The 20,857-nt window shown below is 45.6% G+C and overlaps 1 protein-coding gene across 1 annotated transcript in view; it reads right to left on the reverse strand.

The window, feature by feature from the left end:
- The window catches only part of ERI3 (ERI1 exoribonuclease family member 3), a 126,054-nt gene that overhangs the window by 104,067 nt on the left and 1,130 nt on the right, over positions 1–20,857 (reverse strand). The window contains exons 2-3 of the mRNA XM_059822047.1: positions 7,342–7,458; positions 987–1,046 (exon numbers count right to left, since the gene is read on the reverse strand). Coding sequence (XP_059678030.1) covers positions 987–1,046; positions 7,342–7,458 — 177 coding nt within the window. The remainder of the gene's footprint in view (positions 1–986; positions 1,047–7,341; positions 7,459–20,857) is intronic.

Here is a 20,857-nt window from a genome sequence, read left to right on the forward strand (position 1 = left end):
GGTCTTCAGCCTCATGTCACCGCAGCAGCCTTTCTGGCAGAGGACAGCGCTTCTTTCTGTGACCAATTGTACAATGTTCCTCTAGAGTAAAGCTCCCCACAAAGCAGCATCCAGCCTCTCAGCCCCATTTTTGCCTCCCTCGGCTGCTGGGATCTTACAGCCAGCCCTGCACAAGGCTTCCTGGAGCAAGGGACAGCAGTGGTAACCTTTCTAAATGCCCTGATGTGAGCGCCCATGAAGTGCTGTCTCCATGGAGAATTTTAAAGCCTTTAATTTGATTTCCTCACATAAGCAATTGTTGCAATTATTCTGATTAGGAACAATTAGGTAACACAGCAGTGGAAATCCTGACAGAGACAATGCATCGAACAGCAACCTGCAGCCCGAGCAGGCTCTGCTTGAGGAGGTTTCCTTCACTATTTGACTACCAACAAAAGCTATTGATAGAGAAATACTTCCAAGCTAATTAAGCCCTAAATGCTGTAGAGGAACTCAACATTAAGCAGATGGCATTATTAGGGCTATATCTGCATTTGCACATCCTCCAGATTAGATTTTAGAGGCATATTCTTTCTATACTACATGTATTATTGAGCATTTAAATAGGTAGAAAAAATTAATTTAATAAAGTGCTGAGGGAGGGGAAAGAAAACGAAGGCAGAAGCTCCCACAGCAGTGGTCTCAAGCAATGTCTTGGTGCTTTAAAACTGGCTCAAGCAAGAATCGCCTCTTCTCCTATCTACTGGCAGGAGTTTGGATATCTTGTCAGCACCCTTGACATGAACAGCTGGAGATGACAGATCAATGGTTCAATACTCTCAGCAGCGTGTCACCAACGTGACAGCAAATGTTATTCTAATGAAGCTGTAATCATAGTCAAATTACGCGGTTCAATTCTCAGCAAGGGGAGGGTGCAGGGAGAGAGATGAAGAGGGGACGACAGGACCAGAGGTCAGAGTTCGGGAACTAAAGGTTACTCTGCTTACCTCAAGCACTTGCTGGAGGCTTGGCTGCCCATCCACCATGCCTTGAATAATCCCAGTCAGCTGAAATGAGAGACAAACAGAAAGCAGCCGTCAGAGCAGCATTCAAAAGATCATTAGAGAGGTCTCCTCTCCTGTCCATCTCGCTGCAACCAAAACATCCTCCTGTGACCCACGTGGACATTGCTGAGAAGCCAGCCACAGCAGAGTGACCCTGACAGCTCCACAGCCACGGGCAAGGGCACAGCTTCATCCCAAACACAGAAATGTAGGGGGGCTCCTGCCCACACCATACGCCAGCAAACTCTCAACAGGGCAGGATCCACTTGGGGAGCAGTGGTGCCCTCTGCTTGAAGCACCAGCACGATGCCCAAAATGCTGCCTTTTTTCAACACACATTTCACCAGTTTTGAAGTTGCCCTGACTTACACAGGCAGCAGTAACTACTGGGGTCTCTGGCCATTCCCCTGCTACCACGGTGACACCAAAATTGCACAGTGTTAGATGAACAGAAAAGACCACCATTGGTAAGTGAGACCCAGAGCGGACCCAGTCATCCTCCCCTGCGCTGGGCAGCCAGCACACGCGCTTTCCCAGAGTCCGTCACAGCATCCCCCTGCATTTCGAAACTGTATTTAAAACAACTGAATGAAATCTGAAGAAAATCACTTTCTTCCAGAACCCTGGTCCACACTATTTTTCAGGAGGTTCCTTAGGAACAGGTCCTGCCAACAGATAGTCCTACTGACTGTACCCAGACTGCTTGGCTGTTTAAAGCTAGACACATGCATAAAAAGATGCAGTCTCATGGGCCTCTGCCTGTGTCTGCCCAGGATAGCTTGGGGCACATGGAAAACAGATATTTTTTCTGTCTGCCTTCCAACTGACAAAACTGTCTTTTAACATATTGAGTATCGGAGGTCAGTAGCTTGCCATCAATGCACCCAAGTAATTAAAAAAATCATTATTAAAACAAGTGCACACTACAGGATTTCACTTCATACGGCACTTTCCTGAAGCTACACATCTCACACGTTTTCATAAAATAAAGGTCAAACACAGCCTAGGAGCATGCCCTGCTGCCTGCACACGCACCCAAGCCTCCAGAAGCCATAGCGTCCAGTCGAGAGGTGCTGACAGCCCCACCACCACCCAGGAGTAACCCTTCCACAGACCAGCTCAACCTACTCGTACGTAAAACATAAGCCCTCTCACAAGCCACAAGGCTCTGCTTTATTAAATGTGTGGCAACTGAAAGAAGCTCAACAGTTTCTACTTCTGCGTTTCTTTGGCTGCTTGGCTTACAGCACTGAACTCGAAGGAAGGAAAAAAAAAAAAGAGATTAAACTCCAATTAAACTGTAATTACATTTAATGAATACCAAATACCTGACTCACTGAATAAGCTGTAAGTGGAAAGATTATTTTCTCATAGTGACTTCGACGGAATGGTAATATACACCTTTTAGGGAAAGTATTTTAATTTTAAGAATGCAGAGTTCCTCTAGGTGGGTTTCTCAAGTTCATCAAGCCATTATGAGGTGGAATTTTAAGGAAGTGGAGGGACGCAGACACTCTTTTGTATTCCAGAAACTGGTTTTATATTAATCTGTATTTTAACTGGGTAACACCTGCTACCTACAGACTTCCCATACTCTGAGAGGCAAATAGATTTGAGACATTAACGCACGGCTCTTTAGAGCAGTTTTTAAAGCTCACTGGCTTGTTTTTTGCTTTTCTTGCTGTCTTCCTCTCCATGCATTCGCCTGGCAGAGGTGGACAGCTCACCTACTGCAAATTGCTGGCACTGCTTCTCAGAGGGCAGCTCAAATCAAACCTCTGGAAGTGGCTGAAAGATGAGCTTTTGGGAAAGGACTACGGAATCATAGAATAGTTTGGGTTGGAAGGGACCTTTAAAGTTCATCTAGTCCACAACCCCCCACCCCGCAATGAGCAGGAACATCTTCAACTAGATCAGGTTGCTCAGAGCCCCATCCAGTCTGACCTTCAATGTTTCCAGGGATGGGGCATCTATGGGCAACCTGTTCTAGTGTTTCACCACCCTCATTGTAAAAAATTTCTTCCTTATATTTAGTCTGAATCTACCCTCTTTCAGTTTAAAACCATAATCCCTTGTCCCATCGCAACAGGCCCTACTAAAAAGTCTGTACCCGTTTTTCTTATAAGCCCCCTTTAAAGTACGGAAAGGCCACAATAAGGTCTCCCTGGAGCCTTCTCTGCTGCAGGCTGAACAACCCCAACTCTCTCAGCCTTTCCTCACAGGAGAGGTGTGCCATCTCTCTGATCATTTTTGTGGCCCTCCTCTGGACCCGCTCCAACAGGTCCATGTCTTTCCTGTACTACGGATGACTGGCAACCTTTCAGTATCGTGGCCAGCACTGATGTAAATGGCTTCTACCGCTCCGGGCACCTTCAAGACTGCATCTGTTCAGCACCGCACCCTGATGGCCATAGGAGAACAGGGTGAAATGTCCTCATCCGGACATTTCCCATCAGGAGGAGGGAGGGACGGGAAGGCAGACGCAGAGGTCCCACCAAAGAGTCACTGCTTGATCTTGCCCAAGACGTCTTCCATCCTTCCCTGCCAGGCCAAGCGAAGTATCAACTTATCTGTACAAGAACACATCGCCAAGCACACACGCACGCAAGATTCATGCTGCAGAAATCCCACACACGAATACAAAGGGATATACCTGCTCCATGGGTACATTTCAATACAGGTCAGAGAGTGCTCAAAAGGGACCACATTTCTACTCTCTCAGACTTTCTCATCCTTTCTGTTATCAGTTATGTCCATCTGTAACACCCAACCTAGTGCATTGGATCTCTGCAGCACTATCTAGTCTTGCAGCTTTGATAAAGTATAAAAACATAAAACTGCACAATTATAAAGTTTCACTGGCGATCTCAAGAAGCACATGGTACTTGGGAACATAAACAAGCTATAAGGCATTTATCTTTTTGTACTTCTATTGTCGGTTCCTTCAGGAAAAAAATCAATAAGAATTAATCATAAAAAGACAGCAAAGTACCATGAAAAAGCCTGTACAAGCACCTTCTGTGTAGAGGGAACCTTTCACTTAAGTTCCTGGCATGAACTTTCTTAGGCATCAAACCACTTGTTCCTTCCAAAAGGGCATGATGAGCTTTATATACCTAACAACATCTTTTAACCACTTGCAAGCACTTTCCACCTTCTCTGTCTAAACATTCAGCACACCCCTCATCATAACCAAGCCTCATGACCTGTTGTTTTACAGAAGCAGGTCAAGAGAAAGGGGACCATATGAGGGCTAAAGAGTGAGCCAGCACTGGAAGACGTGTGGGGAGTCAGAGGAACCTCCTGTAGCCAGGGGAGAGCACAGACACACCAAAAGCTAAGCAAAGAGACGCCTTGAGGGTGACCATGAGCCCTCCACCCTTGCAGACACCCTTCCCGTGCTGTGCTGTCTTCGTCAGGAATGAAGAGAGATGTGAGAGGTACTCCAGACCCAAGGAGTAACGTCAAGCAACCCCGGTAATCCTCCCACACACAGTCTATACTACGCAGTCCTACTGCTTCCTGGCAAAGGCGGCGAGCGGAGGGGAAAGGGGAAAGCAGCAGCACAGCAGACAAGCTCCAGTGTAATGTCAACACCACTGCTTTTCCTACAGAGTTTATCTGGGAAACCATCGTATTTCTACTCCAAGACAGTTTGCTGATTACCTAAGCACTTGTCTCTGGTGTACAATCTGATAATCAGGCCTGGTCTTTCTTTGTAGACAAAGAGGCCAATAAATCTCACCCTTTGTAAGCAGAGGTGCCTAGACAAAGCCCTTTACTGGCATTTAGCAAAATGGTTATTTTTCAGAAAACATAAAACAGCTGAAAGTCAATGGCAAACGCTGGAGCTGTGCAGGCAGCGGCTCCACAGGAGCTGGACACACAGCACGCCCCAGCTGTGTCCCCGGGGTCTCAGGGGAACCTACACCAGCGGCACGGGGCTGACCCCTGCGCCTGCCTAGCAGGAGCCACCGACCCCACAGGTCTCTACGCAGCCAGTACAGCCTCCGCAAAAAAGCAGCTGCAAATACAAAAGGATATTTTTGCAACTGTTTAGTAAAGTCAGCCTCAGATACGGGCCCAGGGACAAGCCCAGTTACCTCTCCAGCACGATCTTACTCCCTGGACCTCACGGCGGCCCCTGCAACATGCAGGGTGACTGCCGAGCCAGGAGGGACATGGGCCATGCTGTGCACTGAGCAGCACAGGCGCAGTGGGGGGTTGCCCAGGAGCCAGTGGCTTCCAGGCTAGGATTAAAACCAGCTCCCTAACCCACGCTGTTAATAACAGAGAACTTGCCAAACCCGGTGAGTTGGACCGTTTTGTGCCACCGATACACACCGGTGGGGGTTCTGCGATCATTTTGCCTGCTGGCCTCAGCACTGCCGATTTTTATCCAACTCTGGATACAAGACACCAGACCGACGTCAGCAGCAGAATCTGCAGTGCAACACTGCAGCTGGGATGCCCGTGCCCATCCTGGGGACTCCTGCAAATGCACGGCCAGCACACACACACAGCCTTGCTTGCTGAAGGGCTCCATGCAGGAGACACAAACCTGCAAAGACACAAACAGCTGCTCCAGGCTCCTGAGAGCAAGAGAAGGCAGAGAAACTGGCACCACAGTGACGAAGCATTAGATGGGCTGAACGTCTCTGTCACAAGCTTGGTGTCCAGAGAACCTCTCAATGTCCTCGGGCTGCAGCAGGCTGGAGGCTCCGTTCAGCTCGGACAGCCATACCAAGCAAGTCATGCAGGCTCTTGTGCAACAGCAGAGCTGCAACCTTTAGCAGCAGGAGAAAGGACGCAACAGAGGAATTTCCAAAAAAAGGAATTTCGGTGGGAGTTAATAGGTGAGACGACTTCTCTCTAGAATTTAGATGACATGCAAAATGGACATTTTGGGCCCTACTCTAGAAGATGACGTTGCTTTTAGCAAAGATCAGGTGCAAGCTGTGAGATTTATCACAACTGTACAAGCATATGTCCAGCAAGTCTCATGGGGATAAGGACAGCCAAAGTAGTTGTCCAGCCTTCTAGCATTAAGGCTGCAAAACCATTTCCATTATAGCCCTCTGTTTTCACACATTTATAGCTTTCTGAAAGCCTCTCTCCTGGGAATAATGTTTTATGCGCTTAGTCTTTTTTTTTTTTTTAAAGTTTAAATAAAATACCTTCAGCTGGTTTTTAGTTACAAAAGAATAAAAAAAAAAAAAGTATTTTACAATGTGGAAATATGGAAGGAGCTGGTTGGTCCTGGAGGGGACTCCACCTAACACAGAGGAGTCATTTTTCGTCAAGTTAGTACACATGGGGCAAACACTTCAAGGACCTAAACCTGCAGCCATGGAGGTCAGGGAAAACACACCATGGTGTTAGTGATCCCAGATGAGACCAGGACAGAATGAAGAACTTGGATAGCCTGTACTTCGGTCGCTGAGCTGGCCAATATTGAAACAGTAGAGTAACAAGAAAAAACCCAAAGCAAAAGGAACTTAGAAACTTTGCTTTAACGGCTACAGCAGGGAGGAATAACACACTTGCAGAAAGTTAACTTTGTGTTGAATGAAGAAAATATAATAAAAAAAAGACAAAACCAAAAAACAACCTCTGCCCCCATATTCCTTTGAACCACCAGGAATCGCGTTTACCACCTCCATCCTCTCATCTGTACCTGGGGAAACGTGGCTGCAGCTCGAGAGCAGCTGTCCTCAGCAATGAGAGTAACCAAGTAACAAGAGGCCACTTCTCCAACAATCATTTCAAGTGCCCCACAAGCACAACATCAAAAAGAAAGTCTTAAAAATACAGACATGGGTTACCCCACCTCTCTGAAGGACTCATCAAATCCCAACAGGCAGGCCCAGAGGAGAGTCATTTACAGCCTCTGAACCATGCAGCAGTACGACACTTTCTTCCCTCGGACCACGCTCTCTCTGACCTTCCCCACCACAGCAGCACGGCAAAAAATCACAAAGAGCTCACGGAGAGGCTAAAGGATTCTGAGCATCAGCTAACATGAGTGGTTTTATTTTATGGTCACCCAGGAAGACATTCATTACTTGTAAATACAACTGATCTTAGTTAGCAGATCATAGATAGAGCTATTTATTAATCCAAACTGAGGTCTTTACATGCTACTGCAATGACAAAAATATGATTCCCCTTGTTCTTAATGCTGGCATGACACGCTGCCTTGCAGCCACACTGTGAAGAGGCGACCCCAACCCCTGGTGCAATGGAAACCTGCTTCCCAGGGAGACTCTTGGAGCACTGGGGAACCTTTGCACTTTACCTCTGTACAGAAGGGCGTAAGCTGGGGATGCACCACAGGCTGAACATACATGTGAAAGGTGGATTCGATCTCCATCGTCCTGCCATTCAGCTTCAGGATAGGGAATTCGATGATTTCCTGAATAGGGCAAAAAGAAAAGCAGCTGTTCATTTAAAACAAACAAGAAATGAAGCTGGAAATGATCTCGCCTAGCAAGCTGGCTGTAAAAAGAGGGGCCTGACAGTCCCAAACAAAAACAAGCCTGACACGAAGCTCTGCACCATGAGAGGCAAAGTGGTGCTGGAGAACAGAGCACATCCAACACCATGAGCACGGAGGAGGATGGTGCCGACGCTCATCACGGCTGGGACGGGTGGCAGGGATGTCTCTGTGCTCAGCGCTGCAACCACACATATCGCTGCCTAAGCTGAACCTAAGGAAGATGGTCCGGCACCACTCACGCGTGCTGGCACCTCCCAGGGAACATGGAGACGCATCTGCAACGGGCTCACGTCTGTTTAGCAAGGACACCCCAAAGGCTTTGCCCTCCCCAAGACCAGTCCCACCCTCTCCACCTTGCTGTCCTTTTGGAGGACACCACCAGACAGACAACAAGAGCTACTGCATAAAGCACTTCCTTCCCAGGAAAGGCTGAGGAGCACTGCTCTCCTCCAACAGAGTGAGAAGAGGAGCTGGAAGCACCCCCCAAAATCCATCCCTATGGGATACAGCAGTGTAGCAAGCCCTGCTTAATTTTCCTCTTTGTAGCCAATTTATGCTGATAGGGAAATAAAAACATTCCTTCATCAGAAGAATGTTCAATTATTTGAATAATCAGCAATCAAAAATTTACATGGACCTGTTAATAAAAAGTTTAAACAAACCCAGTTGCGATGGATTTCTCAATTATTAAAAAATATACATGAAATTAAAAAAGCCGACCACTGAATAAAAGCGATAAAATCCTTTGTGTTCACCCCCCTCCTTCTCCACTCCCTCTCCTCCTTCTAGTTTAATGTAAGAGGAGAAGTGACAATTTGTTTGGTGTCTTTAAAGAATAATTTGTCTATGTTATTTAATAGAGATGCATGGCACCAAGGTTCTGGAGTGCAAATGAGCCCGCTGAGTGATATCCATGCAACAAGCCTCTCAAATCACTTCTGGAGAGAAACAGAGAGAGGGAGGGAGAATAAAAAAAATATTGCTTTTTAATATTCAAAAACAGTTTGCAAAATTTAATCAAAGCAGAGCAAAAGCTAACATTTTTACCACTTTGACATTTTTATTAGCGCTTTCATAAATTTTTAAAACATGAATGGAATTAGTTTAACAACAAAAAAACTGCCTGAAAACATCTGGAAGAGACAAATAAGAAATAATAAAAAATAAAAAAAATCCAACTCCTGTGAGTAAAATTAGCATGTGGAAAATGCAGCCGCTGCAGAGGAACTAACACAGTTTTTGGATCCTGGCTGCAACCCTCATGACCCGCAGGTGGAAATTATCGTGAGGTCATACATGTGAGCTGATGACATCACCACCCCAGCAGGCAGAGGCGGGGCAAGAAGCTGGGTGGGTAAATGGAAACAACAAATAATTTAAATAGCCAGGAGAAACACCCAATTTCCATGGTGGACAGAGCCCGTGGCCGCAGCAGAGCGGCTCCCCGGAGCAGCAGGCACACAGCCCGGACCAGGGCACGCGGGGAACACGTGCCACTGAGATGGAAAGTTAGAAAAAAAAATATTAAAGTGTTAACAGTGCTGAAGTGCCCAAGTGTAGACACCGAGCAGTCAAGCTGCAGAGGATGCAGGGCTTAACCATTTCCCCACAGTTGGCTGTGCCGCACTCGGTGTGTGCCGTGCAGGCTAAGGCAGGGCAGAAGTTCAGGCGCATCCTTCCCCATGGCCGTACCACCCCACCAGCAGTCACCAAGTTTCCCCAGGGAAGAGATGAAACTCCACCCCTGGGCTGGAAGGGGAGGACGACAGAGGCAAAACACCTGAGGATCTCCCAGTTTGCCTGTTGTGGTGCAGCCAAACTCACCAGCCTCAGCCACACAGGAGGACCTGTGGAAACACAAGAAACTCAATCTCCGTAAGAAACGCTGGACACAGCTGATCCTCCCTTCAAAAGTGCTACCATAGATAGGCTCTGAATGCAGCAAGTTTCTGTTCAGAAGGAAAATGGACTGCAAAGTTTGAAGCCAATGCACAGGACGTCATAACAGAGCTAGGCTTAATCCCAGGATAACACCACCCCATCCTTCAAACTGGCTCATTGCCCCTTAGGTCTGCACCCCACTCAGGGGGTGACCGTGGAAGCAGGCAAGCCCATGGCAGGGCAAGACAAGGGACACGCATCAGCTGGGTTTCATAGCAGGGTTGTGTTGCCACACCAAGATTGGTCCTAAGGGACCAGAAACATCCTCAGGGGCCATCAAGTGGCTGGATGCAAAGCGAGACTGAAAGACAGCCCTGCCCCTGATTTGATACACAAAGGCGTCGCTGGCCTTCCAGAACCAAAGGCAAAAAGCACTTCCAGGAGGGCTGGATTAAGATAAACGGAGGAAATAAAAAGCTGTACTAAAAAAATGTGGAAAATTTAACAATATCCAGAACTACTGCAGGTCTGTGGGAAGTGCACGGCCAGGAGCGGGAGTGGAACCCCAGGAGCAACTTCAGCATCTCAGGAGAAAGTGCAGCCGCTCTTTGGGCTTATTTGGTCAGTTTTTGAAGCAAGTGGTAAAGGACCTTTCCCAAAAGGCTGTTTATCTGCACGCTTCCTATAGCAGAGATTTTTTCCAGTCTCTGGCAGTGTTTGCTCCACTGGTATCTAAGGCAACAGATACCAGCCCCATGAAATCAGCCCCACTCCTCACTAACGACGTTAGCCAGTCCTGCAATGAAATTTAACCTGTGACACTGCTGTACTTTTCATTTAAACTTTCATTTGGAGAGAAGCAGTGTTTGGAGACCCTGCAGTTTGTCCTGCTAATAAAGACAAGTGTTGGGACCTTTAAAGGTGCCATTCATCTTTTGCCTTTATTAAATTCAATTTTCTTAAGCCCATGATACATCATGAAATTAAGAGTTGACATTCCTGCAGAAACAAAAATATCTATCAAACATAAACAGAAAGGGGGGAAAAGAAAAGAGGCCTCTATTACCAAGAATTTATGGCTTAAAGTTGATCTGTTTCCACTTTTTTTCCTCTCTCTCCCCCTTTTTTTTTTTTTTACAAGCATATGGTTTGTTTTAGATATCCAAAATGTTATTACAGATCTAGAATTTCATTAGTAATTATTATGAAATGGTGAGCACTTAGACACACACACACACAACCCCCCAACAGACCGTGATGCAGGAAGGCAGCCGGGAGCACGCTCACATTTCACAGCAGCCCGGTGAGCTCAACGCACTCAGCTCCATCTCCACCGTCAAGGACTTTCACTGCTTCTTTCCAGGTGGGAAAGGTGGAGGTGAGCGGCAAAAGGTAATTAAAAGGAAGAGGTTCACTGACACTCCCTTTCTTTTATCAGAGTCTGATCATCCATAAGTGCTACCTTGAGATCCTCACCCATATCCATTTCCAACACCGAGTACACGTTCCAACTTCAGCAGTGATTTGTGCCAGCAACTGTTGGGGCTTCTAAGTCTTCCCCCCCTTCCCAGCTTTTCCTTACAGCGCAACCAGAAGTTATGGATGTGCTGAAATAATGCTGAGGGTGTCCAGAGGCTGCAAATAGCCGCAAGCTAACAGAAGAACAAATGTACCCATTTGAATTTTGTGAGGACTGCAATTAGGTATTTTATTTAGCACTGCAAAGTAACTTGAAAGGAAATCCAGGATTCAAACCACCAGCAATAAATAAGCAGCTTTTTATTTTCCTTTCATTGTCATGAAAAGTTGAACATGTTTTCTGTTGAGAAATTCTGCACGCAGCTCCCAATTACAAGGCATTTGCATTTATATTGTTGGAACACAGAGCTTCTAAAATCAATATTAACACGCTTAAAGAAAAAGACATCGGCACCCTGTCCCTCCCCTCAGCTGCGCCCCCAAACATGGTAACAATAGGAACCTACAGAGCCGGAGGCTTATACAGATCCATTACCAGGTCCACCCTCTTTACAACAATCTTGCATTTATGGTTTCACCGTACTTCAAGGAAATCTGTGTGACAGCTTGCTCAGAATTTTTGCCTTTTAAAAAAAGACATGTTCCCAAAAAAAGAGGTCCCAGGTGCAAGCCTCCCGTGCAACCTGGCTGTCCCAGGCCAGTGGACTGAGCAGCAGCAGGAGGCTGCAGGGTAACTGCGGAATGGCTAGGGACCTCCTTTTAAGAGGGATTTGAAAAATTCATAAGGGCATGTGAAAGCACTGCTATAAACCCAGCCTTTCCCTACCCAACCATCCTAAATGAAACTCCCCTCCCTTTAACACCAGAGCAGGTATGCATAAATTCAGCTGTCTTGATCTTCTTGCTAATAAAAGAAATTAACAAGCACACAACTCTACTTGCTAAATAATTTCCTGCAACAGACAGATGTTGAGTTCAGAGAAGAAAGCACCTGAAGTTACACTAATTCCCACAGAGCAATCTTCTTGCTTATCGTTTTGCATCTGGGGAGCAATAACATCATTAGACAAAAAGAACACAGTGCCCAGCAAGAGCCTCCTGGCTCTCAAAACCTCTTAATCCAGAAGACCACATGCAAAGTGGACAGGGCACACTTCAGGACACTGATTTATACATTTGAGGAAGACCGTGTGGCCTGTTCAGTTCAAAAACTACCAGAGAATAATTTATCCCTTACGCCCACCCCCATGCGAAGAAGTTTAATAAACACAAGAATAAAAGACACCCATAAAAATCAGAGCTGACTATTCAAAATGCAATAAAAACAAGCAGAGACCGTTGAGAGAAAGGGATTTTTTCTGATAAGGAAAAGCATAAAACTTCCTACCAAAAGACCGCTTTACACCTTCAAAAAAAAGGTAAGGGTGGAAGAGGCAAGGGAGTCTCCGTGGAGAGGGGACAGGCTCAGCACCAGCTCATTTTGTTGAGGGATGTTTCCCCTCCCCACTTTAAAGAAAAGAGTCATTTTATGCACAAGTAGCTTATTTCTTAAACAAACACTCGTGTTTTTGATTTACACCATGGGCTGCTCCTAAATAATTTATGGCGGGTTAAATTTATTGCACAGCCCTGGCCGGCTGCAAATTCGAATTGCCAAATAATTAGATTTTAGGGCAATGCTTATAAATTATCCGCCGATTTGTCCGGACTTGTTTGTCAGTTGCTTTGTGCTTCGGGTCATCTTTGGCATTTCGCTGTTTGTGTTTTAATTGCTGATTTACACTTTGACAGATGAGAGTTGATGCCTCCAAGATTGGGGAGGGGGCGGGGGGGTGAAGAGCAGGAAGAATCAGAGCTTTTAAAGCCTTGTGATCTTCCTTTTTTTCCAAGGCAATTAAAATCGAAAAGGGACATAGTAAGGACAGCACTAGCCTAACAGATCTGCCTCCCCCATTTCCATCCTCTGCCTTAATTATTATTTTAACTAAAGCCGTTTCCAAGTGAGCAGCCTTGCACTGGCCCTCAGGGGCAGTAACCAAGATGCCCTCATAGGTCTCTTCCCCACTTCTAAATTTTTATTAAACTAACCAAAACAAGTACCATAAAGGCAACAACTCTGCAGTTGGGAACAGCAGGACTTCTGCTGAATCAGGGCTATGCTGACTTTCCAAAGGATGCCTACCTGTACACACGGCGAGGAGTCTCCCAGCGCTTCTGTCCCGGGTAAGTTACTCTGTGTACTGATTAACCCTACCAAAAGGTCTTTGGGGAAGCAGTTGACCCCAAATTTCTTTTTCCATCACTACCTAGCTTAAAGCACATATTTGCACACACCCAACAATTTAATACATTTAAACAACTGTTATATCCGGGAAAGGTGTGAAGGGAAATACACATCAAAATCTAAGCACAAGGGAACTGGCAGGAATACGGAAAGATCATGAAACACTGGGATAAGATAATGCGAAGACGAATTCTGTTGCCCGATCATTGAATATCCAAGGTTTCTTCCTCCGCCTGCTTTTAGGTGAACCTCACTGCCTACCCCCAACACTCAGGCACTTGGAGCCCAATGTCAAAGTCTGGATTTCCTCAAAGATAAATTTTGAGTTGCATTTTGGTTCCTGCACTGGCATCAAACCTGGCTCTTATTTTCAGGTGCTTCCTTTCAACTGTGAGGGTGAGGTACCATTTCTCTTTCTGTAATAGAAGCTGAAATTCCCATCTAATCACATGCCTCCAGGAGGTTGAGCTTTAAGAGAGACATCTAGTCCATGCACCTGCCCGAGGGCAGCATCACCTCCCCCTAAATCATTTCTGACTTTGTCTAGGCTGTTTTTACAGACTCCAATAAGAGAGACTCACGCGCTCCCCAGGCACTCTATCCTCCCGTTTCATTAGCCTTATCATTGGAAAGTTTTTCCTAATGTCTAATCAGAATTTCCCTTGCTGTTGTTTAAATTCATGACTGCTCTTCATACCCACAGCAGACACAAGCCAGAACACTGCCTTTCTCATTTTCGTAACAGAAGACCTCATCATACACACCTTTCTCTTCATTGCACTAAACCCAACCCCAATGCCACCCAGCCTGCACCCACAGATCCCTGGTCACACTCACTCTTTCTCTTTTGGTCGCTCTTGAAATGGTCTCGATTTTTTTTTTTTTTTGAAGTACGGAGTCCAAAGTGAAACACTTCTGCAGCTGAGGTCTCTTCTTGCAGGGCCAAGAAAAGGAGGATCCACATGTCTCACAAATGACATTTTCCTCCTAAACTTATCACTGTGGTCTTTGGGACTTCTTTCACACCTGCCATTATACCTGAAATCTCAACAGCTGGCTCACAGCCCTTGTCCTCCCACCCTGAACAAAACTTCTGGTAGTCATTTGCTCCCAGGCTGGTTCCTGCCTCTCAACATCAGCATCAGCTCACCTGCCAAAACCCACAAAGCTATTTTGATCTTTCCAGCAGCACCCAGACATCACGAGTAAGGCAGAACCTCCCTCCTCTTTCCACACCTGTGATGAGAAATATAGACCAACAGACATCAACATTTCAACTTGTTTCTTCAAGCACTACTGACATATATTTAACCACCCAGAAAACCTCCACCAACACAGTCAACAACAATTTAAGCTTGACAATTTGGGGGAAGTTTAGTACTCAAACCAAGTTACAAACAGCACACACACATTTCCAAATATTTCCTTTCCATTGCAAGAGGACAACTACACTGTATCCTTGTTCACATCTGCTCCTTTCTACCGCAGCAACCAGCCTGTGCAGTCCTCATTACAGAATTATGAAATAATTTCAAGACCCAACCTTTTCACCTGGTATCGAGCAGCACAAACGATCAATTTTCCCAACAACACTAAAACATCTGGGATGGGTAGAAAGGGCACGCTAGTGCATGTAAATGAACATCCAGGGTTTTACAAACATCATGACTAGCTGCTGGTGACAGCGCATTTCTGCCTGGCAGAGAGGAACTAAGTAACACAACCAAGAGCTACTTTGCTGGCTAACAAGTGTGCAGATCGACAAAGAGAACGCAGGGATGGTTGCAAAGCCAGGCCGGCACAAAGGGGAATAAAACACGAGACTCAGGCGTGTCCTGTGCCCTTCTCGCCAAAAATTGCTGAGCTGCACTTTCTCTTCACCAGGAAGATTTTGTTCAATACTAAGAGATCACCGTAGTGCAGCAAAGACCATTCCCCAGGAACCACAGCAGCCTGAGAAGTGGCATCCCTGTGCAGCACTCTAGACAGATGCCACACCATGGAAGAATACTGCCTGGTTTTAAAACATCATGCGGGGAGGGATGCAAAAATACCCCCCATGCCTCAGAGGCTGCAAAACAGCAGCAGGCACGCACCGATCATCGGCAGCTGTACAGGGCCATGCACACGGCAGGACAAGCGCAGCGAACGTACAAACCTGTGGCACCCGTTCCCTTCACTTCAGAAATGCACGTGGTGTGAACATTTCCAGCAGCACACATTACCCTCAGCAGCAGCTTTATGGAGAGGCGAAGAAACCTTTAAACACAACACAGCGGACTGGCACATTCCTGAGCTAGCCTGGATCTTTTCTTTTCAGGGTGACTGCCGCTCAACTACTTTCTGCTGTAACAACAAGTCTACTTAACTTTGCAACTTGTCACCTAAACGATGTGTAATGTTTGCACAGCTAAGGATACAGCGTTCAAACAGCACAGGTGGGGAATTGCACGCCGGGATGCATAACTGATGTGGGGTCTCCGCACGCTGCGAAGGAAAGGGCAACATGACTGATTGCTTTAAAGTAGTCATCTCATCGGCCTGTCAAGAACCAGCTGAAAGCTAAGCAGGTTGGGTCAGGTTAGGACTGCAGCAATTGGCCACCTGAGTGCCTTGGTATTTTAGGCTTGTTGCTGTAATAATGCTGGGTTTATATCTTTAAATAAGAAATTGCTTTGAATTTTTTTTTCATACATCAGATGTCTTGCCTGGTGGTCTCATGGTTGTGCTCTCCAGGAGATTTGGGTTCAGTAACTGTTCATGTTCTCTAGCTCATCGGGTTTTAAATAAATACAGCTAATTCTATTGCCTGAAGCCATAACCCGCCCTGTCAGATTCATACGGGTCACAGCAAGGTTGTCCCCACTTACTGGGAGAATGAGGGAGGTCTCCAAAGCAAAATGACTGCTGTGGAGAATGCAACTTTTGAGGGTTACACCACACCTGGTGCCTCAGACCCTGCAGAAGCCTCTCTGAAACGCTGGTCTACTCTCCACAACTTTTAAAATAAAGACATTATTCTCCATATTGGTCAAAATAAGATTTCACAGCAGTCCAACAGAATCTCAATGAAGCACATGACATACGGAAAATATGATTAAAAAAGAACGGCATCTCTTTAATTTCAGATGCACCTTGTAGGATGTTGAGCTATGAATATTCTTGTGCTCCTCACAAAATTTTTAACTGTTCAGAGGAACTAGCTACAAGGCCTCAAAAAGTTTTTTCAGAAGATTTTTCAAAAAATTAACATGAACAGAAAAACCCGCCTGAAACAGCTTTTATATGAACTATTTCCTGCCACTCTAGGAACTTAAAGCATTCCGACATAAAAAGAACGGCATAACAACCACCATAATTGGCAGAGATGATAAATATATATGTATATTTTTTACTTACTTTTAGTAAAAAGAAAAAAAAATACTTCAAGTCACTGTGTTACGTGCATTTTTAACATCATTCCTCTAGAAACAACATTGTAAGAAGCTGAATTGAGAACTAGGTATTCAAAACTACACCCAAGCCTAAGCCGCATGAAGACAGGTAATTGCAGATTAATATTCCACTGTAATACTTATGCACAGGAGCACCAAGTTAAAGTTGCTATGGGAAACAAGCCTGAATTTCTTCACTTTTCAGCAATTCACGATCATCCTTAATAAAGGTTTTGGCAGGTGATTTCTAATGCACTGAGCTTAACAGCCACACAAAAACCGTGCAAGAAAGCTGCTACGTAGGGATGTCTAGATAGAATAGGTAGGCATGGGCACATCTCCATTATCCACCTCTGGGTAGGATTGTGACAATCCCCGTTACTGTGTGAGCCACCTTCTGCATCCCCATCCCGGCCTTCAGCTAGGATTGCCTTGATACAGGCTCCACAGAGCACCGCTTGAAAAGCACGCAGAAGATACCTCGCAGCCTGCTTCCCAGCAGACCCTCCATAACCTTCTCCCGCAGCAGGTTTGTGATTTCAGGGACGTATTCCTCCTAGAAAGTCCTCTGAGCCCAGGCTACGGCTCCCAAGGCGACTTGCCTATCCCCTGTCTACCCACCCTGAGCAGGGAGCTCGGCAGGGACTGCACATCTGTTGCTACGGCCTGAATTTGGTAGAAATCAACATCCATTCCCATTACAAGGTCAGTCTATAAATCACAGCGTCTCAGGAGCAGAGACACATCATTCAGTTGTCCCTGCCATGGGAACGAGACCACGGGTAGAGCAGTACGGGCAGCGGAGAGGCAGCGATCATTGCAGCCACTCCAGCTGCACCTGCCCGTGACTGCCAGCCAGCACTGCAAGACCGATGTTCAAGGGAAAACACCTTTATGCTCTTTTACACCAGCACTCAAGGAAACACAGCCTGAACTCAATTTAACCCTGTCGTACATTTGTACTTAGTATTGTCTTACAGAAAGACTGGCTCCCATTTGTTAATACGCTTTTGCCAATCAAGAAATGTACTATGATCATCCAGATTTGTTTGTACACTTAAAAATAAATTAGTAACTGAACATACGCTTATTCATAGTCTCAGTGTTTACAGTTTTATGTTGAAATGGTGAGTGATGTTCTGTATTTATTAGTATGTCTAGTTTCATCTGACAGCAATTATAATTAAAAATTCCCCCAAAATAACAATCAAAATGCATACTAAACAAATTTGAAATATGTAGGATACACTAAAGAAAAATATCAAGATGTATTTAAAATGTGCTGTTTAAGAGAACAAGGAAAGTGTTTTCTGTAAACAATTTATTCTTCTGCCTCTGGTCACAACCTCCTTCAGCAATTAGAAGATCTGAACATTTCATACCTTCTTCTTACAGAGTTTGGAAGAGGCAAATTTCAAATTCCCAACTGATTATCAAATTTGAGTGAATCTGAGACCCTGAAGTCAAGTACCTGAAAAAACTGGTATGAAAAAAAGCAACTTCGTCATTACCAAAAACTCATTTAGCAGCTTAGCAACTCCTAGGTCCAGCTCCTTCTGCCAGGTGAGGGGTCTGATAATTCTTTTACACTTCCAGGCAGCAGACATACAAAGCTTGACTTTTATTTGGCTTTCACTTAAGTGGCTTTAATAGATTACAGTAGAGATTAACATCCTATGTAAAAGCCTAATTTCAAATTCAGCTTTGAACAGATCTGATTTCTACCTTCAGACTTTTTACATTTAAAAAAATCATTGCTTTTCACCCACTCTGCTGAAGTTGAAGGCAAGATACTTGGCTTGCGGACCAAAAGAGGCACACCCACTCACTGCATTAATAAAATAAGGTTACAGGCAGCCACAGATCTAAGCCTAGGGAGCTCCTTAACACAGTCACTGAAAGCACTGACCACCATAAACATTGATGCATACAAGGACAAAGGGACAAAAAAGCGAGACTCCCACTTATTAATGCATCTTCTCTGTGTAGCTAAAGCACCATATGTACCCAGCTCTACAGGCTGACAGCGTATAAAAGCAGCAGGTACTTATAAACTCTTAGCAGACAGTAAAAGAAAAAAAGTCAGAGTTAGAGCTGAAAAATGAAGCACAATACCACTGTCGTGGTCCAAGGTCCACCAGCCTCTGCAGAACGACAGTGCTTACCTGACCCCCCCACTAGGCTTTGCATCGAATTCCAAATGCACAAGGTAAGCTTTCAAGAGATGTGAGGGGTCAGCCATAAACACCCCTTACTGCCAACCCCGACTGACCTTTGGCTGGCTAAAACACTATGCAACACAGACTGTGCCTCTATTCTTTCAGGTTTTCCCACCTATCCACCTGGGGCAATGCAGTTAAACCCCCTACCTTCTTTTTTTTCTGGGATGGTCTCGTTATTCATAAATACATCCAAAAACCCCATGAAGCTAAGCTGCTTCTTTGTGCATATAAACATGCACTTTGATTTAGGGGCATATCTGTTGAAAGCCATCAGAAGTCAGGACTGCAAGGATGCTACCGTTCCCCTGTGGGTGTAGGGCAGGGAACACGAAGGACTCTCCATGCCTGACCCAGAAGTGGTAGAGCAAAGGACAGCAGCCACAAGGCACTCAGCCAGCGGTCCCAGCCACTGAAGCCACAATGCAGACAGCTTCCCAGGGGAATACCACTGTCCTTGACCCTCCTTGATCCCCATTACAGAGGCCATACCATGAGACCTCAGAGAGACATCGGGCAGTGTGAAAGGCAATGGAAATGAAGGAGTCTTCAGTGCTCCCGGATGAGCATGAAGGACTTCCCCAGGGATAAAGCCAGCAAGGCTGCCGGTCGCAGAAAAGCACAAGTAAATATAGTGGGAGGGGGAGCAGATGTGGCAGTCACACACCTTAGCGTAGATAAAAAGACAGCTCTTCCAGTAGTTTCTGGTAAGAAGACAGAATATTTTGAATAGCAGTTAGTGAGAAATGTGAAGTGTGCTGCATGATGGCAAGTGCACTCTGCAAGACTTTTAGGCTGAGCTGGCTAAATTTACAGCTAAGCCTACCCACTTAAAGCAATGTGCATTACAGCTTAGCTCTGTATATGTAGCCTCCTCGTCAAATCCCAATGCATTTGAATTTCATTGTATCTAGACTTCTATTTTGCAGGTATTAAAACAAAAGCAGAAAAAGGATCAGGATCACAGTGAAGATCAGCACCTGACCATTCCTAGCCCCCAGGTCTGTCCTCAGACCAAACCTCCAAAACCTGTCTGCCACTGCTCCAGTGAAAGACCCTGCCACTAAAACCTTGCACAAAACATCACTGAAATACATGGCACAGTTTGCCCACCATGACATACAACCCAGCAGGGAAGAGGACAAAAGCTATGCGGGTCATCAAAAAGGTAAGATGTAGGCAGGGGCATCAACTAAAGTATCATTTTAAAAAGTTGCCCAATTCTGGCAGGCACCTTCAGCCTTTCCAGCTACACTGATTCCCATGTAGCAAGAACCATTTCTTTATTTGTCAGACTAATTTGTTGGTGAGGATGTGAGGGACTTAGAGCCGTTTCCACACATGATATGATGCAGACAGGCACTGAACACAGCAGACTGGAAAAAACAACACTGAAGAACATCTCCACCTTAAAGGTGCTATCTCACCAACAAAATATATAGCAGATCTGCATCGGCCCAGACCATTACTTTCCCTGGCAAGGACTTGGGGACAAAGCTCCTTAAAACAGTAGTAATCATATTCCACTCATGCTCCTTTTTACTGCCAGCTGTAAACTAGCTCCACATGCATCACGGTTTTGCATCAAAATGTGCACAGACCAAACCCATATCCAAAGGGACAAGGTAGATCCAATTTACAGCTTTGACACGTCGGTGCACCCGAGGCAGAGCATGCAGGAAATAGGCTGACATCTCACTTTGAGAGTGGTTAAGATGCTGCTAGTAGAACTGGATGCAGAGCCACAACAGCCTCCCACAAAGACACAGCAAAAGATCAGGGAATTTGCTGCCCGTTTTTCAAGAAACACGAGAGGCAGGTGGCACTCACCAAGGCCCTACCAGGGAAGAGAGGAGTCAAGTTTGATCCCAACTTGCAGCATCCCTTTGACAGGAAAAGCCCAAGGGAAACCACGGCTGCACTGGGAAACGAACACACTGTATCGAGTCACTTCAGTAATGAGATACCACACCAAAACCCATTCAGCCTTTAGTATCTTCGAAACAAAGCAAACGGAA

Source organism: Gavia stellata, chromosome 10 (genome assembly GCF_030936135.1).
Source record: "Gavia stellata isolate bGavSte3 chromosome 10, bGavSte3.hap2, whole genome shotgun sequence".
Taxonomy (NCBI): Eukaryota; Metazoa; Chordata; class Aves; order Gaviiformes; family Gaviidae; genus Gavia; species Gavia stellata.